The following is a 26,719-nucleotide window of genomic DNA, read 5'->3' as shown; positions in this document are numbered from 1 at the left end:
CACGCATCTAGTGACTGTTCACTTAGCTATACACTTACAATGTCAAAAGGGTTTTTAATTAGAGCAATGTAAACAGTTTTCAACCACATACATTTTTTCCCAGAAAATGTGATTACCTTCACAAGCATATCAGGATAAGCAATAGAAATGGAAGCGTGTAGTAAACCAGTTTTCTTTTAAACATTCTTTGAAAATAAATATTCAAAAACCCACATCATTCCTAAATTCATAATTCCTTTGTTATTCAGATGTCTCAATCCATCAGTATTATTTGGATGATCTGCATTCATTGTGCAGTCTGTGTTGTACTCTGCATTGAGGATCTGCTTATAGTGTTTTTGTGAACCGAATTCATAATTAATTTTAAATGGCAAGGAAGTTACTTTTAAACAGGATGTTGATGTTTTTCTGTGACAAATTAATCACTTTTATTGAATTATTTTACACATGACAAACATACTTCATATTGCTTTAATAGTAAACACACACACTACACATACACACCAAACTGAAGACATAATTACAGTCATTAAACAGAAGATGGGAAAACTAACATTTGATACATTTTCAATCATTGCCTTTTATGTAGAACAAAACAAATCATTTGGGAATCTAAGCCAATGAAATATTGAATTTAGTGTCACATCTTCTAGTTGGGGTTGTGCGATTGCAATCTGGAGATTGGCAGTTCTGTGAACTTTGGGGTTTGTGTGTGTGTTGGGAGGGGGGCGGTCATTGCCAAAAAAAGAACACTGTCTTTTTTTAAGGTATGTCAAGGTCTTTGAAGTCTGCTCTTAGAACATTTTTGACGAGGTTTGCAGAACGTTGCTCAGATAGCAATTTTATGGCATGTATCATCCGTTTTCTTTTGGCTCAAGGATATTTAAAAAAAGAAAATCTATCTACCTACAATGCATATTTGTATTTCAATATGCTATGGAATTAGGTAATTGGAAAGAGATATTCCAACAGTAGGAAGTATTCCTTAAAATATTGAACTTCTTGGTATGGTATTGGAAAGCCTTACTTCACTGTTAACTGTACTAAATAATTTTCAAGTGCATTTTTCTCTACCCAGGAATGCTAATACATTTCTCACTAATAATAAAAATAATAAACAAATAATAAATAAAATATATCAACCCATAAAGATTAGTTATTGTTATGTTACACTTAAAATGTCATAAGTTCCTACACCATCATGCTGCACAATACAGTATGCTAAAGGACCTATTGCTGTAACACTTCAATATTACTTGCCATACACCGCAACACAAATAACATCTCTGTGGGTTTAATCACCACAGGTTTTTTTTTTTTTTTTTTTTTTGTGACTCACAAATTGCTGTCACAATGGCACCATTATATAATCCGGTACATTTAACACATATTTTCTCTGACAGTTTCAGTGAAGTGATCATTCCGGTGACTAATACTTTAATAATATTCATAAACAGAAGCAGGGCTAAACACATAATAATTTAACTATCCTCCTATGATACAGTGGTGAGAACGCAGCCTACTCTGACATGGTGTTAACACTGTTAACCTGACAGCTCCAGCATACACATTCCCACAGGCAGATTTTCCTTGCTTACTATTTTAAAGAACTAACTACATATATTAAAAAGATTACTACATAGAAGGCACTCTGGAAGATTATTCATGATGCAATCAGATATCTCTGCTGCAGAATACGGTGATTAATAAAGAAACATTTTACATGAAGGATGGGTCTTACACGAATGTCTCTGGTATTGACAATACATAGTCTCTTGGGAAACTCAGTAACCTTTTAAAAGTGCAATACTGTATCTGATCGCTAGTTCTATGAATTTGTATCGGAAATAAAGATTACAAATGCCAGACAAATGAAAAGGGCTTTATCAGTACAATGTAAAATGTCATAGTTATGGGCTGCTTATGCCCAAGAAAAAACACGGAATGGCACAGTCCTCATAGACGCAGGAAGGGAGGTGCCGAGGGGCCACAGTAATGAGGATCGCAATATATACGATTTTTATAAATACATTGCTAAGTCTGATTGGTTGAAATGGCAGGTAAAATGGCGGACACAATCAAAGTATTTCGTGATTTGTTGAGAGAAGACAATACGTAGCCTTTTCATTTTAGCAACAGCCAATCAGCGCCGTGGTTGTGAGAGCGCAAGACACGCCCCCAGGGCCACACACAGCCGGCTGCAGCAGGAAGACAGCCGGAAGCGGAACTCGCACCTCTCTAACAGTTGTGTTATAAAAAGTGTGAGGAGAGCATCAGCATTACAGCAAAAATAACATCGCACTCACAGAATCAAGTGCTGAGCCACAGAGCTGTACTAGCGTAGTCGTAGGTAAGACGTTTTTTAATGTGCTGCTGATTTTTAGACATTGCTCTGTGAAGCTGGTAAGATAGATAGGGTCAAGTGTGGTGTACGTGTCTGTATTGCTCTGTTTGTGAGGAAGCTATTCAGTTACACATTTGGTTCGTCAGTTCCGTATTACTGTGTAATTGCGTGTGTTGTAGCACATTGTGGGTTGGCGTATAGGGCCCTGTTCATCAAAGTGTCGCTATTGAGAACTGTTTAATGTTTTGTTTTTTTTGCAACAGTTCCTTATTTACAACTTTTCTTGAAATCAGCAGCGATTAATAAAACTTCAGTTCGAAATAGCGACAGTTTTAAAGCCATTTCTGTCGGAATTTCATGCATAAATTAAAATACGGACAACCTACGGGCTGCCTAGCCAACGCACAATCACAAGAAAAAGGGAGCGAAGTCGATCCACGAATTGTGGCAAACAAATACGCACCGATCGTGACGCATGAACCGATTCCAAGGTACAGCAACGCCGCTAACACGCAACTTTGCCACAACGTTGTAGCAACATGAATAACGTTATATTACGTAATGTTGTGGCAACGTTGTGTGTTAACAACCTCAATCTGCAAAGTTAAATGCTGGTGCTACAAAATGAGGTACTGAAAAACAAAACGGCCCTATTTGACGCACACAAGAAACGTGTCTGTTCGGCAGTTGCTGTGTGCTCGGGAAAGTGAAGTAATTGCCTGCTCACCATGCTGAGCCATCCCTCCCTATTTCTCTGGCATGACATATTGAGTGCCATTTGGACTTTATTGTGCACCAGTATGGCACAAGTTTTGTCTTTCCAGGTCTCCCTTCAGCCCGTTGTGTTGTGAGGTGTGTGCTTATTGCATGGTACGAACTGGCGTTTTGGGTCGGGTAACTACTGTATAATCCTCTTCTCCCAGACGAGTTTGTGTAGTAGTAATAGTAGTAGTAGGCTAATTTGTTTAGGCTAATGTGACCATGATTTGTGTGTGTGGTTGGTGTATGTGTATTATAAGACTGTCTATCTTAAGCTCCTCCCTGCAAAATACATAAACAAACAAATTTATAAAGCAACTAATTAAAATGGCAATGAAGTAATGCTTTTACTTAAGATCGGCAGCACCCCTAGCTCAAAACATCCTTCCGTGCCAATGACTCCATGCAAGGCAAGTTTGTAATATAAAACAGTACAGCACTTTTCCAATACAATTGCTATATTTAACACATTTTATGAAGAATGGGTACACGTTTTACTTCTGCTTAGATTTCGTAAATATGTTTGTCAAAACAGATACAAACCATCACTTACAATTCATAAAATTCTGCAAACTAATTTAAAAACTTCAAAAATAATTTAAAATGCAGTTCATATTAAATCCAGGGGGATGGAATGTACTTCTCTGACAAAGACTCAGTGTTACTTAGCATCAAGTATGCATCTTCAGTATGAGGTTGCATATTGCCTGGTTTTCTAGAAAGCTGTCATATGAAAGCTTAGTATACTAAGTTTATTAAACTTATTTCTACATTTTCATGGTCAGATCGTTTGTGATTAAGTGTATAAAAGATTATGTGGTATTTTACTTCCTTTCAGGAAAGGGTTAATGAGACCAACCAACAATTTTAGAGAGAACTGATGCCTGAATTTCTGTATTCACAGGTGTCACTGGAAACCAAGCTGCTCAAGGATGATAACGTATACACAAAGTACTCTCACAGTTACACCAATGGGTAGGGAGCAAGAGCCACAATCCAACAGAAATACAGCTGGTGTTTGATTTATGAGAAAAGCAATTTCCAAGTCTGGAAGAGAAGCACAGTGCTGCTTGTTTTTGTCAGCAGCATGATGCATTATTTTGTGTTGCTAATTTCCTTACAGTTTTCTGTATATTTCTTGAAATGATTACATAGCATTCTAATATGCAAATACTGATATAGAATGCACATTAATGATGATGATAATAATATTATTATTAAAAATAATAATGTATGTTGAAGACTCAACAAGTTTATATCTCGTTTTCATGGACTTCACTGATAAAGTCAATGCAGATACATTACATGATACATAAAATGATTTGCTGCTGTTTAATCAATATTTAACATGATGTAAGTGACAGCACACATAATGGAATAGTGTTTTGCAAGCCAAGGCACGATCAAAGTTGATGATGCTTTAACCTTCCCAGCATCTGACAGTTAATACAACACATGTATAACAAATGGCATGACTTAAGTCTAAACTTTTCCCACAAATCTTTCAAATGTTATGGTAGAATTGCTGCTTCAGTTTTTTTTTTTTTTTTTTTTAAATAAAGATAATGGAGGAAATACTGATTTTTTTCCATCAGAGCATTATAGTTGCATTGCATTAAAAAGATGGATCAGTTGTATAATTACACCGTTCAAAAACATGCTTTTACACTTTTGGTGAACTAGAAGTCTGTAATTGCAGAAGCAGAAGAGGAGCGAAAAAGAGTGAATCACATCTTTCAAGATGTGTAACAAGGTTATTTTCTCAGGATCATGATGAACAGAAACTAATATTAGTTATTTTGCAGAATGATGGTGTACATTATGTATTTCTTGTTCAGATTGTGTGTTATATATTCTGTATCATGCTATATGTTTAGTATTAAGGCAGTCAGGAAACAATTTGAATCTTAAGTAATCAATTCATTCATTATTATTTATGAATTAATAGATCTATTCAAATGCACATCTACCACCTCTCTAATGTAATGGTATGTCCACAACAAAATTCAAGACTGTTGCAGTTTTCAAGCAGTTGAATGGGTTACTTATGTAGCACATATAGTTGGACTCCATATCGGAATGGCCTCCAAGTGGCCTCCATTCAAATGCTGCACAAACACAAGGGCCGATCAAATATCAGTCCCTGAACGTGAGCGATTTTGTTCACTCTTGAGAATCCAGGCAGATGAGGTCATCGCACCGGGCTCAGACACACGAGGAGCCCTGTCACACTGTCTCACTCTAAACTCTGCAGAAACCTCATCAATCTGCTTGATCCAGGTCACGGCACAATCAGATACTAGATTCAAATTGCCTCCCTATGACTGAGCTATAGTTCCCAAACTCAATTCAGACCTGCTATGGCAGAAAACTGGTTCCCAAGAATTGGTTCACTCTTATGGATACTGGGGACTGAAGTTACTGTAACAGGCTCTTATACACAAAGAGCCCTGGTACATTTAGTGTAAATTGTTAAAGATTCAGCAATTGGCTTTAATGGAGCAAAATATCAATTAATACACTTTCCACTTCCAAGTAATACAATATGAGTTATCTTTAGTGTCCAATTTAGTCTTCTTGGAATAGTAAAAGGTGTTATTTCTGTATATAGGTGTAATTCAAAGTTGATGTGTGAAACAATTTAGTCAGTGTACTCAATTATAGAATTATCAATATTTTAATATTCATTTTCCTTATATACTAGGTTATCCTTCCTAAACATTGCATATGGTGACAGACCAGTCCCATCCAATCACAGTTTCCATAGCAACATAGTAATCTAGATGTATTATGTGCAGTTCTGCTTTTATTTATTTATTTATCTTTTTTATTTATATATACAGACAGCTATTTTGCATCACATTAGTTCAGTGTCCTAAAAATAGAAGAATTACTAAATTAAAGAAAACAGTCCTTATTACTTAACTGTTTATTACGCTTGTGTAAAAATACAAGTACTTTATCTACACAATATCCAGACCGAACTGTAGACTTACTACTTGTTCATTGTGAATCCTCACCACTCGTGTGCTCTTTCATCCTGCAGAGGATGATGATGATGTTAATAATGCTAATAATAATATATAGTTTTTAATAATTATATTTATTATTTGCAGTAGTAGCGGTAGTATTATCCTGCAGACCTAAATACTGTTTTTAAGCTAGCTGTTTATTGGGTCATTCAATTTCAATAAATGTAAGGCTGGAGCTGACAATGAAGCTGTACTGGTGATATAGTGATGACATTATTAGTCTCTAACATTTTGTGCATAAACAATAAACAGCACCTCGGAGACCAAGTTATATTGTGCGTTCTCATACAGTTGATGAAATGAGGATGGTCATATCAAATAATCATGAAACACTGATGTTTCTGAAAACAAAAGAAACAGCAGGGCTTCGACATATGTTCTGTGTGGAAATAGAGAAGTGATGTTTATTTTACTTAAAATAAATGAATATCAATATTGAGAGCTGTGCACATCAGCAAATTGTGTCTGCGGTATATGGTTTCCTTTTTTATGATAGCCTTGCAGTTTATATTTGTGTAATATTTCAAGGCAGCTGAAGTATATAAGGAAAAAAATACTTTATTTTTAGGAGCTGCAAAACCCAAGCAGTACGGATGAAATATGCAGATTCAGTTGTAATAGTGTAGTGTGTGGGCTAATGTTATTGAGATTAGTTATTGTTAAATTTGACATGAAATACACAGTGAATTGATTTTGTTTATCCCCATTAATTACTTGTATTTCTAAATATACAAGGTCCGACTGTATTTATATATAGTCCTATATATTTGTTAACCAGAAAGTGCTACTTGTAGCCTTGTTGTAATAGGTTCAGACACTTTTTCAGCAGGGTATATATGAACACCTTCCTTCAGTTCATAACATTGGTTTGAAGTTGAGGTGTGACCTTCCAGCGATTACTCAAGACACATCTGTTCAGACTGTACCTGTAATACAGCATCCTAATCCCCTTGGCTGTTCAGCACTCTTGCTCTTGTGCACTTTCTTTTTAAAATAAGCTTCCTCATGCTCCTCAAAACTTATGTATTGTTAGCACTTCTGTCATTTTTACTATAAATTCACCTATGCCTACTTCACCCTTTATCACATACCTGAGACATAATATATAGCCTAATGTTTGCACTTATTAGCTCACTTGTACTAGTGTATTCCTACTGTATATTGTATATTACACTGATTGTATTTACTGCACTGAATATGTTTCTGGAGAAAAGTACTAAAAAAATAATAACATGTATCTCTGTGTGATTGGCATTATCCTACTGAAAGTACACATGTACATCAAGCTTGAGCATCTTTATAAAGGGCAGGTTGTTTTTTTGGCTACAAGATGCTGTTTTACTTTATAATTCATCATTCCCACAATTGTAACAAGGCCATCAAGACTGGGGGCTTGCCCAAACAGCTAAACACATTTTATTTAACCTGAATCAAGAGTATGAATACATTAAGAGTTAATACATTTTACAATTCTGATGTATTATTGTATGTAATTATTTCATTTGTTTCTTAAAAAACTATAAAACAAAACATAAACTTCAAGTATATTTATATATAAATCCCTAGATTTAATTCAGCAGTACATTATGAATAACATGAATCATGTGCTGGAATTGTGTAGTCCTAATTAAAAAACATTAAGGCAGTATTTAACGCTTAATACAAGAAGGCAAAGGTCTCATGTTTTACTTAGTGCTGACTGTAATAAATTATAGAGTGATCTCAATGCAAGCATGGATTGTTTAGCATAGTCCAGGGATTGCAGTACACTGCTTTTAACAGCATGGTTTATTGTTGACCTGGAAGGCAAATTAAAGCCAGCAGCTTAACTCGTGCAGCTGAGTGACTTTTTTTTTTCTTTTTTTGTAAAGGCTGCCAAGTGTGCCATCTTTTCACAGCACACTGCTCCCTTTCACAACAGGATGCATGTTGGGGTATTTTTGTATTCCTTTTATTACTACGGAAACACTGAATTCTGACTCCTCAAGGTTAAAATCCATCTGTGACTCTACTTGCCACATAGCCTATAACAGTGACAGATGTTATTATAAATGCGGCTCACTGTAAGTATTCAGGAACTCTGATTGCATATTAATTTTCAAGTCAAACAAATACAACCTTTAATATTGTTTTTAATTTGTTTAGTGAAACTCCACCTATCGGGGGGGGGGGGGGCAGGAATTTGAAAGAACAGTGTAAGACTAATAATGAGGGTAAATGTGAAATATAAGCTTCTGTGATTCCCCCCCTTGTTATGTTCAAGATCATGGAGCAGCTCAAATATTTGGTCCTTCAATTCCTTCTTGTGTTCAGTCTAACAGAGCAAAAACTGTTTTTATAATTGAGGTCAGGAACACAAAATCAATGTCCGAATGCGATTGGCTACAAAGAAGTAAAGGCTTTAATTCACTTGACTGCCTTACATGAAAGCACCAAAGTCTAAAGCTGATGATTTGTATTACATAAGCTTATAAGGTATTGAAATAGAATGAGGAAAAAATAAATTTATGTGTAGAGATAATGGTTGTATGGAAGCACTCCTCAATAGTTGGTCACTGATCTCTCTTTGCTAGTTCACAAGAAAGGCAGTGGGCAATTTACAGCTTACATTTTGCAATTTAATAAATCACAATGATTGATGAGAATTAAGCTTCAGTTCAGAATCTATTTATGTTCAATGACCAAGTTTTCCTTTGGGTGCAACATTAGCTGTAGTTTGGAAAGCCTGCAGATATTGAAACGGCAAAAGTCTGGCACACCGTGCAAGCATGCACAGATGTATAATGAAAGCAGAAAGGTGTCAAAAAGCAAAAAAATCAAATTCATTATTTATGAATTGAGGTACTACTGTGTTGAACTGAACAGTTTGTTCTTTATAAATATGTATAATGATTATTAATCATTTAAGTTCAAATACGTATACTTGTATACAGTTCAGAGATAAACCATTTTTGTAATTGCTTTGCTTCAGCAGTATCTTATGTGTTGCACAAGTTGCAGATTCAGATGTTTAATATGTTATTCTGTGAAGCACTCCATCCACTCATTACAAATAAAGTATTTTTTGTATTATATGAGGCATACATCATAAGGGGTAGGAATGTATAACTATTCTTGTGTATAATTTGGAGGATTTATTATATTTTTAAATGTGTTTTTGCCATTGTACTTGCTATTATTTATTTATTTGTAATTAATGGGACTTTGGCATAATCAGTTATTCTTGCTGCCAAATCGTGTTATTATACAAAGGCATCAAGAGACATCTAATATATCTAGACCAGGTTAGAGTAGACAAGAGACCATGACAAGAAACACTTACCATAGCGTATTACTTGTGCAAACCATATTACTATAAATACAAATAAATAATGTATGCTGAGGTAGATATTCATTTTTCAACATCAGTAGTATCATAACTGATAACATCCTAGCACATTAAATAAAAAGTATGATGCTTGGTATTTGAATTATGTAGCAGGAAGTCTTGGACACTTGTGAACACCTAGAATAATGTATTTTTTGTGGTATATATTTCTTTTAGGGTGTTTGCCTTCTGTTTATACTGCAGAATAAAAGTAAATATATTACTGCATTCAATGAGGAGACTGGAGATGTCCTTCTTAACAGTAGGGGGTGCTGTTTTGCTAGAATAGAATCATTTTTCACCAACCCAACTTTGTTTCCCTCATTTATTCAACATTTATTTTACAATAGCACATTTCTGTACATATATATATATATATAAGAGGAACTATTTTATTACAAATGACAATTTACTTTCAGCAAGGAACTCTTGGGAGTAGAACTGAATACATCAGACTAACAAAAACATCTGTTTACTGAATTAATGTGAATATCTCATAACATTGCATAATGCATGTTTCAGTTGATACATAAGCACAATGCTGAAGATTTGCATTTCACAAAATCATGTTGCATAATAACAATAAGGTCATGCAGTTTCCTCCTCTAAATTATTGCATGGAGGAAGACATGAGTGCTAAATTAAAACTCTGCACCCAACTATGTATTATTTGCTTCGCCTTACAACAAAGCAGTATTCTAATTTTAACATGAAAATGTGTCTTTGCAGGTATTGGACCTTGCATATTAAAACTGGATCAACTTCATGGATGCAATTAATTTCTAATAGGAAACATGCAGGTGATAATTAGGTAATGCAAATCAGTTTGTGTCATATGATTAGCAGGCTGAGGCTTCTGTCATTAGATTTGTGAGTGTTTAATTATCTTGTGGTGGTACTGAATTTGAACAAGGTGGATATCTGCTTCACAACCGGTGGCGCATTTTATTAATGCATGCCTTCAACTCCACCACAGGCATTCAGCACACTCCGCAGAGCACCCGGAGTCCTGGTTACAGTGCAAGTGAGATGCACAGAATGTAAATCCCTGCACAAAAGGCTCCTTCTCTATTTTGAAACGATTTAGAGCGCATATGAAATGCCTGTCGGTAGCTACTGAAAAACTGTCGGGTTTTTAAGCAGGTATCTAGTTGAGGACATTGGCAGCTCCTGCTCGGGCTGTGTGATTCGTGTGCTAATTGTGTGGGTGCTTTGGGGAATACAGCCGAGCGGCACAGTGTTTCCTGACTGCAGCCAGTGAAGAAAGACACACACAGTGCTGCTCCGAGGATAGTGGTTAAGTGGTTAAGCATCCGAGCCCCAGCTGAGAAAATGGTTCCATTGTCAGTCATCTGTACTGGCAACCCATAAGAACTGATTCTGGCTACTTATCGCATAAAGTGGAATCAATGACCTGCTCAAAGATTGGAGCTCTAATTTAATGAAAAGGGAGAAACAGCCTTCTTTCTTCAGCTGAGTTCGGTAAGTAAAGAAAATGCTGTGTAGCTAGTAGATTGCTTTGTAAACTAAAATGTGGTGTATGTGTTTATCTGTCTATATAAATAAATATATATATATTCACATATATATAATTCCTATTGCTGATTATCCTTAAAAAAATGTAATCTTGTTATTAGACTATTTTGTATTGTATCTGTCTTCAATGTATGAATGTTTCATACAAAAAAAAGTTATTTTATTTTTTATGCTGCATAAATACTGTGCTGCAGGATTCATGTGCACTCATACTGAACATTCAATATTTAATTAATACATATACATTATATTACATACATTATCAAATCATTGACTTTACTAGTTGTGTTTCGAATGCAGTACGTTACTTATGAAAATATATATTTTCTTCTGATGAGATAATATCCTTTAAATAAGATGTGGATGTGTATTTCATATATACTCCTATGTAGTGATGTAATTAGAACAGTTCTATCATTAATATTGCAAAGTTGAGTAATAATGTGAAAGACAAATCATTTTCTTTATTGCATCTGAAGTGCATTTGGTTTATTAGTCAATTTTGATAAGCAGAAAAGGAATCAGATTTTCTTCTCAATTGGTTTAACATAATGAAACTTTAATCTCATATCCAGTTGGGAGAAGAAGAAAAATAGAGAAAAATCAATGCATTAGCGTTAAAAAGAGGCATCCGGAATTTCACTGTAGACTATTTTATTATCATCTCATGCATATAATGCTGATATAATGTTCTGTGAAGAGCAGTGTAATGCTGCCTTAGGCTGCTGTGATTTATCTCTCTTTGGCTTATTTTTGATCCAGGGCAAAAATCCATATACAGCTCTTTTGTCGTGTTTGGCCAGTACAGAGTAGATTTATTTTACTGCACATAACTTTAGATACAGTGCATTCAGTGTTTATCTGTGTTTAGACACAGTCACGTTTTCCTTGTGGCTCTTTGCTCTTCAACACTTTGATTAGTTCAGTAAACATTTCATGAAGAAATGAGTCATCCACAGCATAATTAAATTCTTTTGTGCTTGTAGTTTTTTCTTTTTCTTTCTCTCCCCAAGCAGAAGGGTTTTGAAACACTTTGAATCATTCTAAAGGGAATGCTTTATGCATGAGCTTATGGTGTACTTCTGTATGCACTGCAGTGTCAGTTCATATTGGGATATTTTGCCAAAATATGTATCACCTGAGAGACACATGAGTCTAATGATGCAGAATATACAGTAGTTCAGCTTAAACCAGATCTTGTCTACCAGTTTTGTACCAAAACATTAAAGCGTTATCCTGCAGGACAAAAGAAAAATGATAGTTAGTTAAAATACTTACTTACTTTTCCCCCCTGCTATTAGTCTTGTAAAAGAGTATGAAAGAAATGTTTATGGATAGTGAGTATGCTTGCCAATAGCATAATAAAATATTTGCTATTCAGATGGGAAGAGTAGCAAAGAAAATGTGTGCATATGTGCATGTATTTATTTATATATTTAATGTATTTATTTATGTATTCGTTCAAAGCCTCATCATGTATTTCATTTGGAAAATAGTTACTACTGCATTGCTTTAACATTAGAAGCTAAGACAGCACTGAACTGCACCAAATAAATAAATAATGATTGTTTGAAAACTGTTACAGACTACTATATTTGTAGAAATCTGTCTCTTCATGTTACAGCTAAGGAAATCCATTCAGGTCCATGTATACTTGGCTTGCAACACCAAGTTGACAGAACATGTTTTAAAAGTACCTTAGGCATGGCTACTTGGCCCAAAATAGGCACTTTGTGGATATTATGGATGGGTAAAAGGCCATTAATTTCAAGGAATATTCCTCATGCAGTTGTGGGTCGCTATTTGTAGAATTTAGAATATCTGTTCATCTTGTGTCAGTAGTACCGGTGTGGTGAAATGTGCTTACAATTATGTCGGATGCACATTGTCAATTGTCATTGTCTACTTAATTCACAATCTCATTAATCAATGCATCTGCTCATGAGTAAATCACAAGATTCAATGGCAAAAGAAAACAAATATATATTTGATTTTATAAAGAAATGTGTTTATTTAAAGTATCCTTATATTTGGAGGAGACATGCGTTCTACTATTTGAAAGTCCCTCATTGGAGAAACTAACCCCTTGCATCTGATGAGATTGCAGTTACTCTGACAATTAGATATATTACCACAGTAAAAGGTGAGGGCTGTGCATTTTTTACCTAGCAGAGAATGGGAATGGGAAAGCAATTAGTTCAACAGAGTGTATGCTACCCATCTGTTTCAAGATTAGTGAGATATTCCTTGAAAGAAAACAGAATTTTCTGCAAGAGTAGATGTGCAATACTTTGTCAGCAAGGAGTGGATCTCTCATATTTTACATCTAATTTGTTAAAATTGTTAAAATTAATAGGGAAGATGCAGTATATACTCTAACAAAGAAAGCAACCTCCTTGCTGGAGATGATAGACAATTTCAAACTGGAATTGCATCTCGTAGATCTAGCAGGCGGAGGTCTTACAGCTAACACTCTAAAGTGATCTGGGCTTAATATGCTAGTTGAGTAATCGCTTGCTGCCAAATCGTGTAATGTTCGATGACACGAAGTTGAAAGATGCAGCCGGATCTGCAAAATTAAGAGAACCTAAATTCTCAATGGAGATAGGTGCTGTGTTGAATAAACTCTCTAGAGACAGTAATTATGCAATTTTTCAGGATGAAAAGAAGACCAGCTATGAATAGAAAGTGAATCTAATGTGTTGGTTTAGTTTAATTCTCAGTCCCCCATTTCTAACAAAGCCACCTGGAGCAGATCTACCCCCATACTTCATACAAGGGCTCTCTGGTGAACTGGTTTATGTCCGAATAGCTCACGTTTTTTTTCCCTCTGACCACGAAACAATGTCCCAGTCAATATTTCTCAACTCAACTCTGCCTTGTAGTCTCTGAGATGTATTCCAACGGGCATCCTTGTATTAGCCTCCTGAACTACTTTTCTGGCCACTTTGTTGTGGGTAAAACGTTCTTACATCCTCTTCCTGGAAATTCTCAGATTTTCCCTAGGATGACAAATACTAGTCTGAATTGCTTCTGGGCTCACCTTCATTTTATTCCCAGTGACAACGGTGACTTACAAAAGCTTCTATTATCTTCTGAGGTACTGAGATGACCACAAAGTACAGAATGTATTGGTAACCCTTTAATGTATACAAATAACAATTTAGGAATATACAACAAAGCTTTAATAAAAACAGATTTATTTATTTTAATTTATAAAGGGTTTATATATATGATCTGTTGACTTTTATTGAAAAACAATAGCAATTCATTATAAGAGGCCAGTTAGCAGGTTATTGAATACTCTGTGTGGTCCTCTAAACACTCATCTACCCATCTAAAATAGTTGATAACACTTTGAGCAATCACAGATTGTTAGCCATATTATCAACACAGTGGATATTACACTTTCACACTGAGTAGACACAAGATAAATATATAGATAGATGGATGGACAGTTAAGTGATTGAAGTCTAATTAACTTGCTTGACCAGATCCCTGTCCTTTGGGTTTGCTCCAAGACTGATCACCCTGTTATATTAGGTTGATAAAACACAGTAAGGTTTCCAGTTGAATGCAAACATTTCAACAGCAGCTAACAGGGACATACTTACTATACCATCTTACTTAATTCTGAGGCAATATGAGAACCTGGTTCAACCTCTACTTAATTCATTCCCTAAGGGGTACTGTATTAGGACATATAACAGTTGTGAACTTTTGTCCCTCCATGCCGTGATGAAGGAAAGCACACATTTAAATTAAGATTTCTCTCACTTACACAGACTCTTGCAAAGCAGTACATATTCCCTCTGTTAGAGAGCTGTCTGGGTAAAAATGCAATGATGCAATGCAATGTTATCTGAATTGTAGATTAATGTTATTCATTTTCAAAACATAAAAACATAAAAAAAACATTTTGTAGCCTCAGAACCATGCATGAGGTTACAGAGTGGAGATTCAAAGCCACCTCATTTGCTTGTAAATCTAGAGTTGTCATTAAAAATGTATTGCTATGTTGTATACTTACTCATAGTGTATGAGCTTGTTACATTGATGTAATCCCTCTCTGAACTTGGTAGAGCATACAAACTGCCCACATCAGGGGACTGCTCTTTTGACAGAGAAGGTTTTTCTTGCTCTTCTTGTGGAGCTGTGGGGATCAGGCTCCTTGAGGTATACCTGAGATGGCGGTTCGAATCTGACTGGGGGCTCTGACCGCACACGCTACTGTGGTGCCGTGACTTAGATCATTGAGATGAATGCTCTGTTCAATTGCTGATGTTGTTGCGAAATGTAGAGGAGCTGGAGTTTAGAGGGGTGAGTGTAACAGTGGTCATAGTCATAGCTCATTATGGTGACATAATTGCTCTCTAACGTTGGTAGAATGTACAAGCTCCCCACATCAGGGGACCGGTCTTTTGCTATAGCAGGTTTGTTGCTCTGCTGATGGAGCTGTCACAGCAGGGAGCTCAGAGGTGTGCCTAACACAGTGGTTCGATTCTGAGCAGGAGCTGTGACCGCACAGGCTACGTGTGGTGGAAGTGACTGTTTTGACCTCACCATTGACTTCATCAGCTAGAATTTTATACCATCGTCACACTGAACGGAGCCCACATTTAGCATAGCTTATGTTTTAGTATGATATTTGTCATTATATTTAAAATCAATACACATTCAATCACATTTGCTTCACTCTAATTAGCAAGGATAAATGAAGTCCTACTGTATTGCTAGGTGTTGTACCAGTGCAGTTTCTAATTATGATTCATACCAGCAAAATGAATTGTAGCAAGACATATGTTTGCCACAAAGCGCCAGCCCAGGAGCAGTGTGCACCAAAACAGATTGTAATTAAACAATATAAAGACCAATGTACCAAATGTAAATCAAGTGTGTAATTGTACTTAAGAAGTATGCAATTTGCAAACCTAAGCCTTACAAAGACGAATCCTTAGCCCCATCTCTAAACCCAAACCTACCTTATATCCCTAAACTAGTGGTTCCCAATCCCATTCCCAATGGTTTGTGATCTACCCTCAATTAACTAAAACCTTAATTAACTACATAATTTGCTTGATTTCACTTTTAAAATTTAAATTACTAAAAGTTGGAGAATTTGAGAAACTAATATACTTTTTTATACTTTTTATCTCCAACTGTTTAAAATTCTTAGTAAGCTCTGATTAGGCCAGTTATTAGTTATATTAAGGAATTTAAATACCAAAAATCATCATGACATTAGGTCCCCAGGACCAGTATTGGGAACCACTGCCCTAAACAATATAACCCTAACCCTGTATTTTGTATTTATTTTTTCAAATATTATAATATTTACTTTTCTACAGTGATATATTTGCATTGTGTTGAGTTTTCGAGTAGGAGAAGGCTGACAAATATATTCAACTATAATGGTTTTGATTCTACTATTGTGAAAGTAAAGCTGTGATGTTCCCATAATAATGGCAGAATGCTAAATTAAGTAGTGTACAAAACTGGCATTTACACAGGATTTAAAAAAATGCAACGAATCCTATTTCATACCTGTTTCGTACAACATACAAAACAATGCATATTTGTGTAATTACATTAGTGTTTGTTGTTTAGTGTTAAAAAGACGTGGTAGGCTTCAATGTTTGTTAGCTGTTTTCTCCATGATGGTTACAAACATTTGATTATGGTAAGCCAAATTATCATTTCACTCCAATTGCCTTTCAAGATATCTTTACCAAATTTACAGATATCTCTAAATGAATTTGGGATATATCATTTAACTCCATTTACAGATTTCTGAAATAAATTTAAATATAGATTTACTAACTGCACAGATATCTATTTAATTTCAAGATACATCTCCAATTAATTTAAAGATATCTGAAATACATTTGAAGATATCTCAAAATAACTATTTCGAGATATCCAAATCATTTTGAGATATCAGCGAATTACTTCCTGTATGTTGGCTGAGATTATTACTTCCTATTTACTCATTCAGTTAATTAATAAATGACGAGGAAGTTATAAACTCAGGCTACATACAGGAAGTAATTTGCAGATATTGTAAAATGAGTTACAGATATCTCTAAATGAACAGGACGTCCATCTCCAAAAAGAGATGCTTAACTCTTTGTAACAAGAAAATAAACCCACATTGGAATTATACATGTCTGCAGTAACTGGTGATGATAGGACATTACTCATTAAATGTCTCCAATGCTGACCCAGAACTGACCTGAAGATTCTCTAATTAGAACAAAGTGATCACCACTTACTCTTGAAAAGGACCTATGTCACTTTGCTTGTAGGTATCCAGAAAATATTATGTCTGCATTGCCTTGTCAATGCACACAGACAGACTTATGAGTTTAGAAAGAATTGTTTAAAGAGCAAATTCAGATATTTTCTTAAAGTTAAACATTTTTTTAGCTGATCAAAAAACTCTGCAATGTGAAATTTTATAAGATGGCTTTCATAGTAGTTTGTGTTTTATCAGTCACAAGGTTGGGTCCGTTTTTCATTTATTATCTTACATCTATCTATTTAGATAGATTAATGTATTTCTCCACATCAGTTTTTCATATTATCAATACATTCAAAATGTACAGAAGTACAAAATCTCAAACTAACATGTGACTTGCTCCAATATGCTTTTCTAAGTTTTATCTGATAGCTTTTTGAACTAATTTGAATTTCTATGTTGTTTGTTTGAAATACAATCATAAAGATGTCCTTATTTCAAATCCACATGAATGCTGTTGGTAGCCTACACCAGAGGTTCCCAAACTGTGGGGCGGGGAAAGAGATGACTGGGTAAAAAGTCAAGACGACACACAAGAAATCCCCGAGGGCATCTGCAACTGTTGCATTGGATAAACTGATATCTTTTGCATTGACCTATCTATGTGAAACGACTTTTTCTAGACTTACATACATTAAAAACAAACTGTACTGTCGCGACTCGGTCATTGGATTCTTCCATAGCCAGTCCTGGCCAATCAGAGTAGAGGACTGTCAGGCAGCAGCGTCTGTGAAGCCGCTAATTGGTAGTTTCAGATCAAAACACACAGCATTTGATTTAGTTTATATGAGGTGATAATTACGGTCAAATAAATACATAAGAAGAACTTGCAGCTCCAAAATGTCATGGAGTGGAAACGAGCTCGCCGCGACTCTCTGCTGCAATATCTTGGAAACACATTAACAAAAAATACATGAAATGCGAAATAATGCAATGTGACAATTTTTTGCAATTGCAAGAAGTTCTCAACTTTTAAAAATGTAAAATACTCATCTAACGCAACAACTTCATTAAATACATTCGGAAACATACCTGTGCGTTCAAGTTCCAGTGAAAACAAAATATATAGCAATAGCTGGCAGTGTGTGTTTTAATGATATTGGTTTGTTTGTTGCTCCTCTTTTCTGTCATTGCTAGTTTCGCAGAAGGGTGTTTGGCTTTTAGGTGGGTTAAAATTGCAGCTGTAGATTTGTGGTATATTAATTGCACTGCACATATTATACACTTAACAGTGTTTTAATTCACTTTGTCAAAGTATTTCCATGCAATTCTCTGACAGGAATCCATTGGTCGCGTTCTTGTAGCGCCGCAGATCTGCGCAGATCTGCAGAATTCCACTGATCCCATTGGCGGCGTCGCGCAGATCTGTCATTGTCAGACAATCACAGACAAGAAATAACAAATCCCACCCTCCCGTCAGTCTTCATTACAGCTACATAGAGAGCCTATTATTATTATTATTATTATTATTATTATTATTATTATTATTATTATTATTATTTTAACTATCGAATGTTAGATTCACATAGTGGCCATCTTTAACGAATAGTTGAATTTTCGATTTCGGTCTCATCCTTTATATATATATATATATATATATATATATATATATATATATATATATATATATATATATATATATATATATATATATAATAACTAGTCAAATTGTATAAAATGGAAAAGAGAACGTTACTGTATCTTCTGTAACTGTTGATTCAGGCTCATCTGTACTAGATGGAGTAAGAATAGGTTCATGCATAGAGAGATTCCAATGTAAATGGCCAAATAAAATTGTGAAAAGTGAAATGCAAACAAGTTCTAAAGTATATTCATCATTGATAAACGTTAGGGCTTTAAAAAAAAAAAAAAGGTAATATAAATATGAACGTGTGGGACACGGGGCGGGGTGTGCACCACCCAGAAAGTTTGGGAACCACTGGCCTACACCACTTTATGTCAAGCAAACAATGATAGCAGAGGTGTACCACAATCTTCAGTCTTTGATTGAGAGGTTAAAAGGCATAAAATGTGTTGATACCCATGCACAACATTAATGCTTGAATGAGACCGCGAACAAACATCATTGATTGCATTTCTTGTAATATCATGGTTTCACATGTTCAGTATAATACCTATCAGTTTTCAGAAGTACAGTTAAAATAGTTGGGAATTGCCTGGTTTTAGTCAATACAATTTTGGGTTTTTGTTTTAGTCAATTTTTGTTGTTGTTCTGTGTGACCTGATATCTTTGCAACTTCCGTTTTTTGTTCTCTTCATGTGTAATGTACTGCCATATACTGACATTGCAGTGAAAATTAATAGACTCCAGAATGCCTCTAGGCAATAAATCTGGGTCATGGCAGTTAGCGCAGCCATTCTTAGAAATTATTTTCCAAGACAAAAAACAATGCTAATCTTTTAAACTTTCACATAAGTAATATTTTCTTCTTCTAGGGCACAGCTGTAATTTCAATAGAATTGAATAGCCTCTTTCCACAAAATCCTGTCTTTTATTGTTTCACAACTGTGAGAACAATACAATCTGTCAGTAAAATACTTATATTCATGACATGTGGACAGGATAAAACTTTGATCCATTTCATCCAAGCAAATATATGCAAAGATTTGATATTATACTGATTAACTAAATCCTTCACCTCTGAATAATTGAATGCCTTAGGAACAACAAATGCTAAACAGCAACTAATGACTTATTTTCTCCCTTGACAAAATTACTGAAGTTGAAGCATAGCAAATGTAAAGTTATAAGCATATCGCAATGTTGATTATAATTCAAATGCATAACACAAATACATAGCATTCAGCACATCTCAAAGAGGGAATATGTTGATTTATAATTGATCTTTTGGATGAAAAATCACACAAAAACAATGGGCAGAACAAAATAATCATGCACCTAAACGCTGTTTTAAATAGAATTTACTTAAAATCTAATCTTAAAAAGAAGCTACTTGGCTGAACGCTACCCAGAAATGTGGTACCCATCATTCATTTAAATGACAGACATTCTACAGCATTCGTCTACTTTTGAAGATTAAAATAGAAAGTTAAAAGTAAATTCTGCCTTACATTTCCTTAATTAAACTTGTCTGTTTTGGTTTTTATTATTATTACAGTTTTGTATATGTTTTTACATTCTGATAAGCCAATGTTTGTGCAAATTCATACAAATTATTGAGATTGTACTCAAAATCAGTATCAGACATTTTGCAAAGAATTGCATAGAGGTCAACATCCATACTCTACTTATTTTACATAGGTTTGTAGACAGTTCTTTTTAAGTCTGATGAGAGTAGTTTTTGGGCTCAAAAATATAAAGCTCCCTCATTCTTTTGATGTAGTAATTTTTGCATATTATTCAATTTGACAGATAATTCAGGACTTTTTCTTCTGCTGTAGTAATGGAACGTGTTTTTTCTTTCAATGTGTGTGTGCACACATACCTGTAGCAACACTAACATTCATATTTTACAAAATACATTTTGTCATCCAACTGACTGTTTGTTCGCTATATCAGCAACTAATGGACATCCAAAAGGAGTATTCCCATTATAAAATATTGATAAGAAAACAGCAAAAAAGATATGATCTCAAAATTGAACACGTACTGTTTTGTGAAGAAGATGGGTGGCCTCTATGGGTTTGGCTCTTAAACTGGCATTTCATAACTGAGACTAGAAAAGCAATCTGGTACAAAGGTTTAAGTAAGAGGATCACTGCCAGATGAACACTGCATGCATTTGTTGATAGTGTTTATTGTGTAATTTACTTAATTTCTCACATATAATTGAGTTTTTCTTCACGTGAAAAGGCAAGCAGAGTGTAAATGAGAATGAGCTGAAAAATGTGGCCACCTGGTGCTCATTTGCATGCAAGAAGTATGCATGAACAAAAGTTAAATCAGAGAAAAATCTTATTACCAGAGAAAAAGTAATTTGGTGTTCTAAAATATTTGTAGGTTCCTTTTCTTGGTGTAAACTTGTTGATGTAGGTTCTCGTGTGAAAAAATAGGTCATTGTTTATTTATGTATTTATTTATTGTATTATTTTAACACATTTCATCATACAATTGAAAATTTGGTAAAACAAAATAAAAATATTGTAAAGACATCACATGAGTAAATGCTTAGTGTCTCTGCCCCTAGATGTCTTATTTTTAATTCTGCCTATAATTACTTTTCTTCAGATTAAGGGTCTTGCATTCAAGGGAAAGTGTTCTATTCACGAGCGATTGGATGAGTCTTCTTTGCCCTTGGCAACTGAAGATGATGTTGCTATGGAAACGACTTTTCCTGCTATCAATCATTGGCTGCCTTGCAGGTAAAATGTCTTACTACTTCTTTTTTATTTAAAAATTATCCCTTCAATATTATTTTATCTTAATAACATAATACCGTTTAAAAATGACCTACTCAATGAAGTCATTATATTCTTAAAGAAAATATACACAGTGCTTTTATGTTCATAATATCATGTAGAAGTTTAGAGCTAATAGAGGGGACTAATTTAGATCAATGTCTTATTTCTTGTTTTGTTCTATGATGTTATCTGTTGTTTTTTTGTTCTGAAGTTTTTTTAATGGAAAGTTTTTGATCAGTCCAGTTAGGATGACTGTTATGCAAATAATGCTGATAAATATCCTTCAATCCACTTAATTTCAATAGCTCAAATGTGGGCTGTAATTATTGCATAAATCTACTGACATATTACTGAATTGAATATAAGACTTACCCTTGTCAATAACATGCTGGCTTTAGCCTTAATCTTAATACTTTGTTTCCGAGGTTGCTTACTAAGTATTAAATCACAGAATACAAATTAGATAATTAAATATTAAGATGTTACTGCTTCAGTGCTCTGCTATGTCTATAGATTAAATACGATGAAAAAGGATTAAGTTGTATACATGTACATGCTGCTCACCTTTTGCAAAGGGTAAAGATTTTAGATGATGGATTTTTGCAGTGTTCCATTTATTTTTTCTCTGATTAACAGAGTTCAAGCTGTGGCAATTTAAGTTATTGAAAAAGCATGTTAATAAAGTCATGCATTAGTCAAATAACAGCAGAATGGGCAAAACCCCCAATAAATACATACATACATAAATTGTTTGTTCAAGAATTATTTATATTTTTTATTATTTGTATATGTGTTCTACATAAACATAATACATACCTAACACAAATTCATCCCACTTCTTACATCCAAAGACAGCATGGGGCTGCTATAGTATCCTGCTTAAATTATGTATTGTGACAAACTGCTTTGGCTGTGCAGGTCTCCCTCTTTTATGAACAGAAATAGGTAATGGCCCAGGGAGGAGGTTGCAAAACAGGGCTGTGCCTGTATGTTTAATACATAACAAAACAAAACAAACCAAAAATCATTCTAGTTTAAACAATCTAGAATAAACACAAATTGGCGTTGTCCTTATTGTCTAGCTCTGTTTTCCAGATCATCCCCATTCTTTGTTTTATCTCTCAGGCACACCTTATATACCTGGTGGATAATTGGGGAAGTAGCACAAGGTGAACTCATTAAATGGTAAAATGGCTGCCTGAGGGTTTCTGGGAAACATAGCTTTTTATGGCTGGTATTCTACCATAGGGTACAAACCCTGCAGCAGGCCTGGCCTGACATATCTGCCATGTATAACCCTGCACCTTGGTTTTTCACAGTATATACATACATGCAAACTGAATGCAAATTTACATGCATTGTGAAGCAATATAATTGCTTTTGTTATGTAGAACATATCAAAATCTAAGTGGGATTAATCATTATAGTGCAATCCTTTACATAATGCAATGTAGTCGCTTGCTCACACTTTATGTGGAAAAAACACAATATGTTGGTCTGCAGGACTGTAGTCATTCACTGCATAGAGTATATATGATGATGTTCCGGGAATGGTTTTGTTGTTTTATTTTTTCCAGGCACACTCTTTGTAGGGAGAGGTCAGTGATTTCCCAGGCCATGACTGAGTTGTGACCCCTATTCTCTCTGTGGTATGGATTGTGATGTGGGACAGATATGATCATAGCATATGGTTTGTCTATAACGTCTGTCTGATACAGAAAGGCACAGCAGAAGGATAGTATAGTTTTGTAATTAAATTAAACATTAATTTCATAAAATATGATCCAACTCACATCACCTGTGCCCTGCAAAGAAGGTCCACAGAATCAGGGCGTGACAAGTCTGCTATGGGTCAGCCAATCATGACACACAAACCCAATAGTGCGTGTTTGTGCTATCTTCATCCGACTCCTGCAAGAAGTATCCTTGTATAAGTCTGCAACAGATACTGAGCAAACTGTCTGTTGTGTAATCACACATAACAAGGCTATTTGATCTTGATAACACAATGCATACAATAGAATACTGACTTATATAATAAACTCAAAATATATATGTATATATATGTGTATATATATATAGATATGTATATATATATATATATATACATATATATATATATATATATATATATATATATATATACATATATATACACATATATATACATATACAGTGAGGGAAAAAAGTATTTGATCCCCTGCTGATTTTGTACGTTTGCCCACTGACAAAGAAATGATCAGTATATAATTTTAATGGTAGGTGTATTTTAACAGTGAGAGACAGAATAACAACAAAAAAATCCAGAAAAAAACGCATTTCAAAAAAGTTATAAATTGATTTGCATGTTAATGAGGGAAATAAGTATTTGACCCCTTCGACTTAGTACTTGGTGGCAAAACCCTTGTTGGCAATCACAGAGGTCAGACGTTTCTTGTAGTTGGCCACCAGGTTGGCACACATCTCAGGAGGGATTTTGTCCCACTGCTCTTTGCAGATCCTCTCCAAGTCATTAAGGTTTCGAGGCTGACGTATGGCAACTCAAACCTTCAGCTCCCTCCACAGATTTTCTATGGGATTAAGGTCTGGAGACTGGCTAGGCCACTCCAGGACCTTAATGTGCTTCTTCTTGAGCCACTCCTTTGTTGCCTTGGCTGTGTGTTTTGGGTCATTGTCATGCTGGAATACCCATCCACGACCCATTTTCAATGCCCTGGCTGAGGGAAGGAGGTTCTCACCCAATATTTGATGGTACATGGCCCCATCCATCGTCCCTTTGATGCGGTGCAGTTGTCCTGTCCCCTTAGCAGAAAAACACCCCCAAAGCATAATGTTTTCACCTCCATGTTTGACGGTGGGGATGGTGTTCTTGGGGTCATTCCTCCTCCTCCAAACACGGCGAGTTTTGCCACCAAGTACTAAGTCGAAGGGGTCAAATACTTATTTCCCTCATTAACATGCAAATCAATGTATAACTTTTTTTAAATGCATTTTTCTGGATTTTTTTGTTGTTATTCTGTCTCTCACTGTTAAAATACACCTACCATTAAAATTATAGACTGATCATTTCTTTGTCAGTGGGCAAACATACAAAATCAGTAGGGGATCAAATACTTTTTTCCCCCACTGTGTGTGTATATATATATATATATATATATATATATATATATATACACTCACCTAAAGGATTATTAGGAACACCTGTTAAATTTCTCATTAATGCAATTATCTAACCAACCAATCACATGGCAGTTGCTTCAATGCATTTAGGGGTGTGGTCCTGGTCAAGACAATCTCCTGAACTCCAAACTGAATGTCTGAATGGGAAAGAAAGGTGATTTAAGCAATTTTGAGCGTTGCATGGTTGTTGGTGCCAGACGGGCCGGTCTGAGTATTTCACAATCTGCTCAGTTACTGGGATTTTCACGCACAACCATTTCTAGGGTTTACAAAGAATGGTGTGAAAAGGGAAAAACATCCAGTATGCGGCAGTCCTGTGGGCGAAAATGCCTTGTTGATGCTAGAGGTCAGAGGAGAATGGGCCGACTGATTCAAGCTGATAGAAGAGCAACTTTGACTGAAATAACCACTCGTTACAACCGAGGTATGCAGCAAAGCATTTGTGAAGCCACAACACGTACAACCTTGAGGCGGATGGGCTACAACAGCAGAAGACCCCACCGGGTACCACTCATCTCCACTACAAATAGGAAAAAGAGGCTACAATTTGCACAAGCTCACCAAAATTGGACAGTTGAAGACTGGAAAAATGTTGCCTGGTCTGATGAGTCTCGATTTCTGTTGAGACATTCAGATGGTAGAGTCAGAATTTGGCGTAAACAGAATGAGAACATGGATCCATCATGCCTTGTTACCACTGTGCAGGCTGGTGGTGGTGGTGTAATGGTGTGGGGGATGTTTTCTTGGCACACTTTAGGCCCCTTAGTGCCAATTGGGCATCGTTTAAATGCCACGGCCTACCTGAGCATTGTTTCTGGCCATGTCCATCCCTTTATGACCACCATGTACCCATCCTCTGATGGCTACTTCCAGCAGGATAATGCACCATGTCACAAAGGTCGAATCATTTCAAATTGGTTTCTTGAACATGACAATGAGTTCACTGTAAAACTGGCCCCCATTATGGGCCAGTTAATTAATGGCCCCATTAATTATTATTAGGAACACCATACTAATACTGTGTTTGACCCCCTTTCGCCTTCAGAACTGCCTTAATTCTACGTGGCATTGATTCAACAAGGTGCTGAAAGCATTCTTTAGAAATGTTGGCCCATATTGATAGGATAGCATCTTGCAGTTGATGGAGATTTGTGGGATGCACATCCAGGGCACGAAGCTCCCGTTCCACCACATCCCAAAGATGCTCTATTGGGTTGAGATCTGGTGACTGTGGGGGCCAGTTTAGTACAGTGAACTCATTGTCATGTTCAAGAAACCAATTTGAAATGATTCGACCTTTGTGACATGGTGCATTATCCTGCTGGAAGTAGCCATCAGAGGATGGGTACATGGTGGTCATAAAGGGATGGACATGGTCAGAAACAATGCTCAGGTAGGCCATGGCATTTAAACGATGCCCAATTGGCACTAAGGGGCCTAAAGTGTGCCAAGAAAACATCCCCCACACCATTACACCACCACCACCAGCCTGCACAGTGGTAACAAGGCATGATGGATCCATGTTCTCATTCTGTTTACGCCAAATTCTGACTCTACCATCTGAAAGTCTCAACAGAAATCGAGACTCATCAGACCAGGCAACATTTTTCCAGTCTTCAACTGTCCAATTTTGGTGAGCTTGTGCAAATTGTAGCCTCTTTTTCCTATTTGTAGTGGAGATGAGTGGTACCCGGTGGGGTCTTCTGCTGTTGTAGCCCATCTGCCTCAAGGTTGTACGTGTTGTGGCTTCACAAATGCTTTGCTGCATACCTCGGTTGTAACGAGTGGTTATTTCAGTCAAAGTTGCTCTTCTATCAGCT

The 26,719-nt window shown here is 35.6% G+C and overlaps 1 protein-coding gene and 1 long non-coding RNA gene across 2 annotated transcripts in view; both read left to right on the top strand.

Annotated features, from left to right (window-relative positions):
- The first annotated feature begins 2,256 nt into the window (after positions 1-2,256).
- On the top strand, positions 2,257-4,215 carry LOC136747260 (uncharacterized). The gene is made up of 2 exons (XR_010816455.1): positions 2,257-2,350; positions 4,008-4,215. It is a non-coding gene; the product is annotated as an uncharacterized LOC136747260 (long non-coding RNA).
- Positions 4,216-21,554: 17,339 nt separating this feature from the next.
- cntn3b (contactin 3b) overlaps positions 21,555-26,719 on the top strand; it is a 65,341-nt gene continuing 60,176 nt past the window's right edge. Inside the window, exon 1 of the mRNA XM_066698055.1 lies at positions 21,555-21,680. Coding sequence (XP_066554152.1) covers positions 21,596-21,680 — 85 coding nt within the window. The 5' untranslated portion in view covers positions 21,555-21,595. The remainder of the gene's footprint in view (positions 21,681-26,719) is intronic.

This window comes from Amia ocellicauda, chromosome 3 (genome assembly GCF_036373705.1).
Source record: "Amia ocellicauda isolate fAmiCal2 chromosome 3, fAmiCal2.hap1, whole genome shotgun sequence".
NCBI lineage: Eukaryota > Metazoa > Chordata > Actinopteri > Amiiformes > Amiidae > Amia > Amia ocellicauda.
Note: the sequence above shows the minus strand (reverse complement) of the source record. Positions and strands in the feature narration are given on the sequence as shown.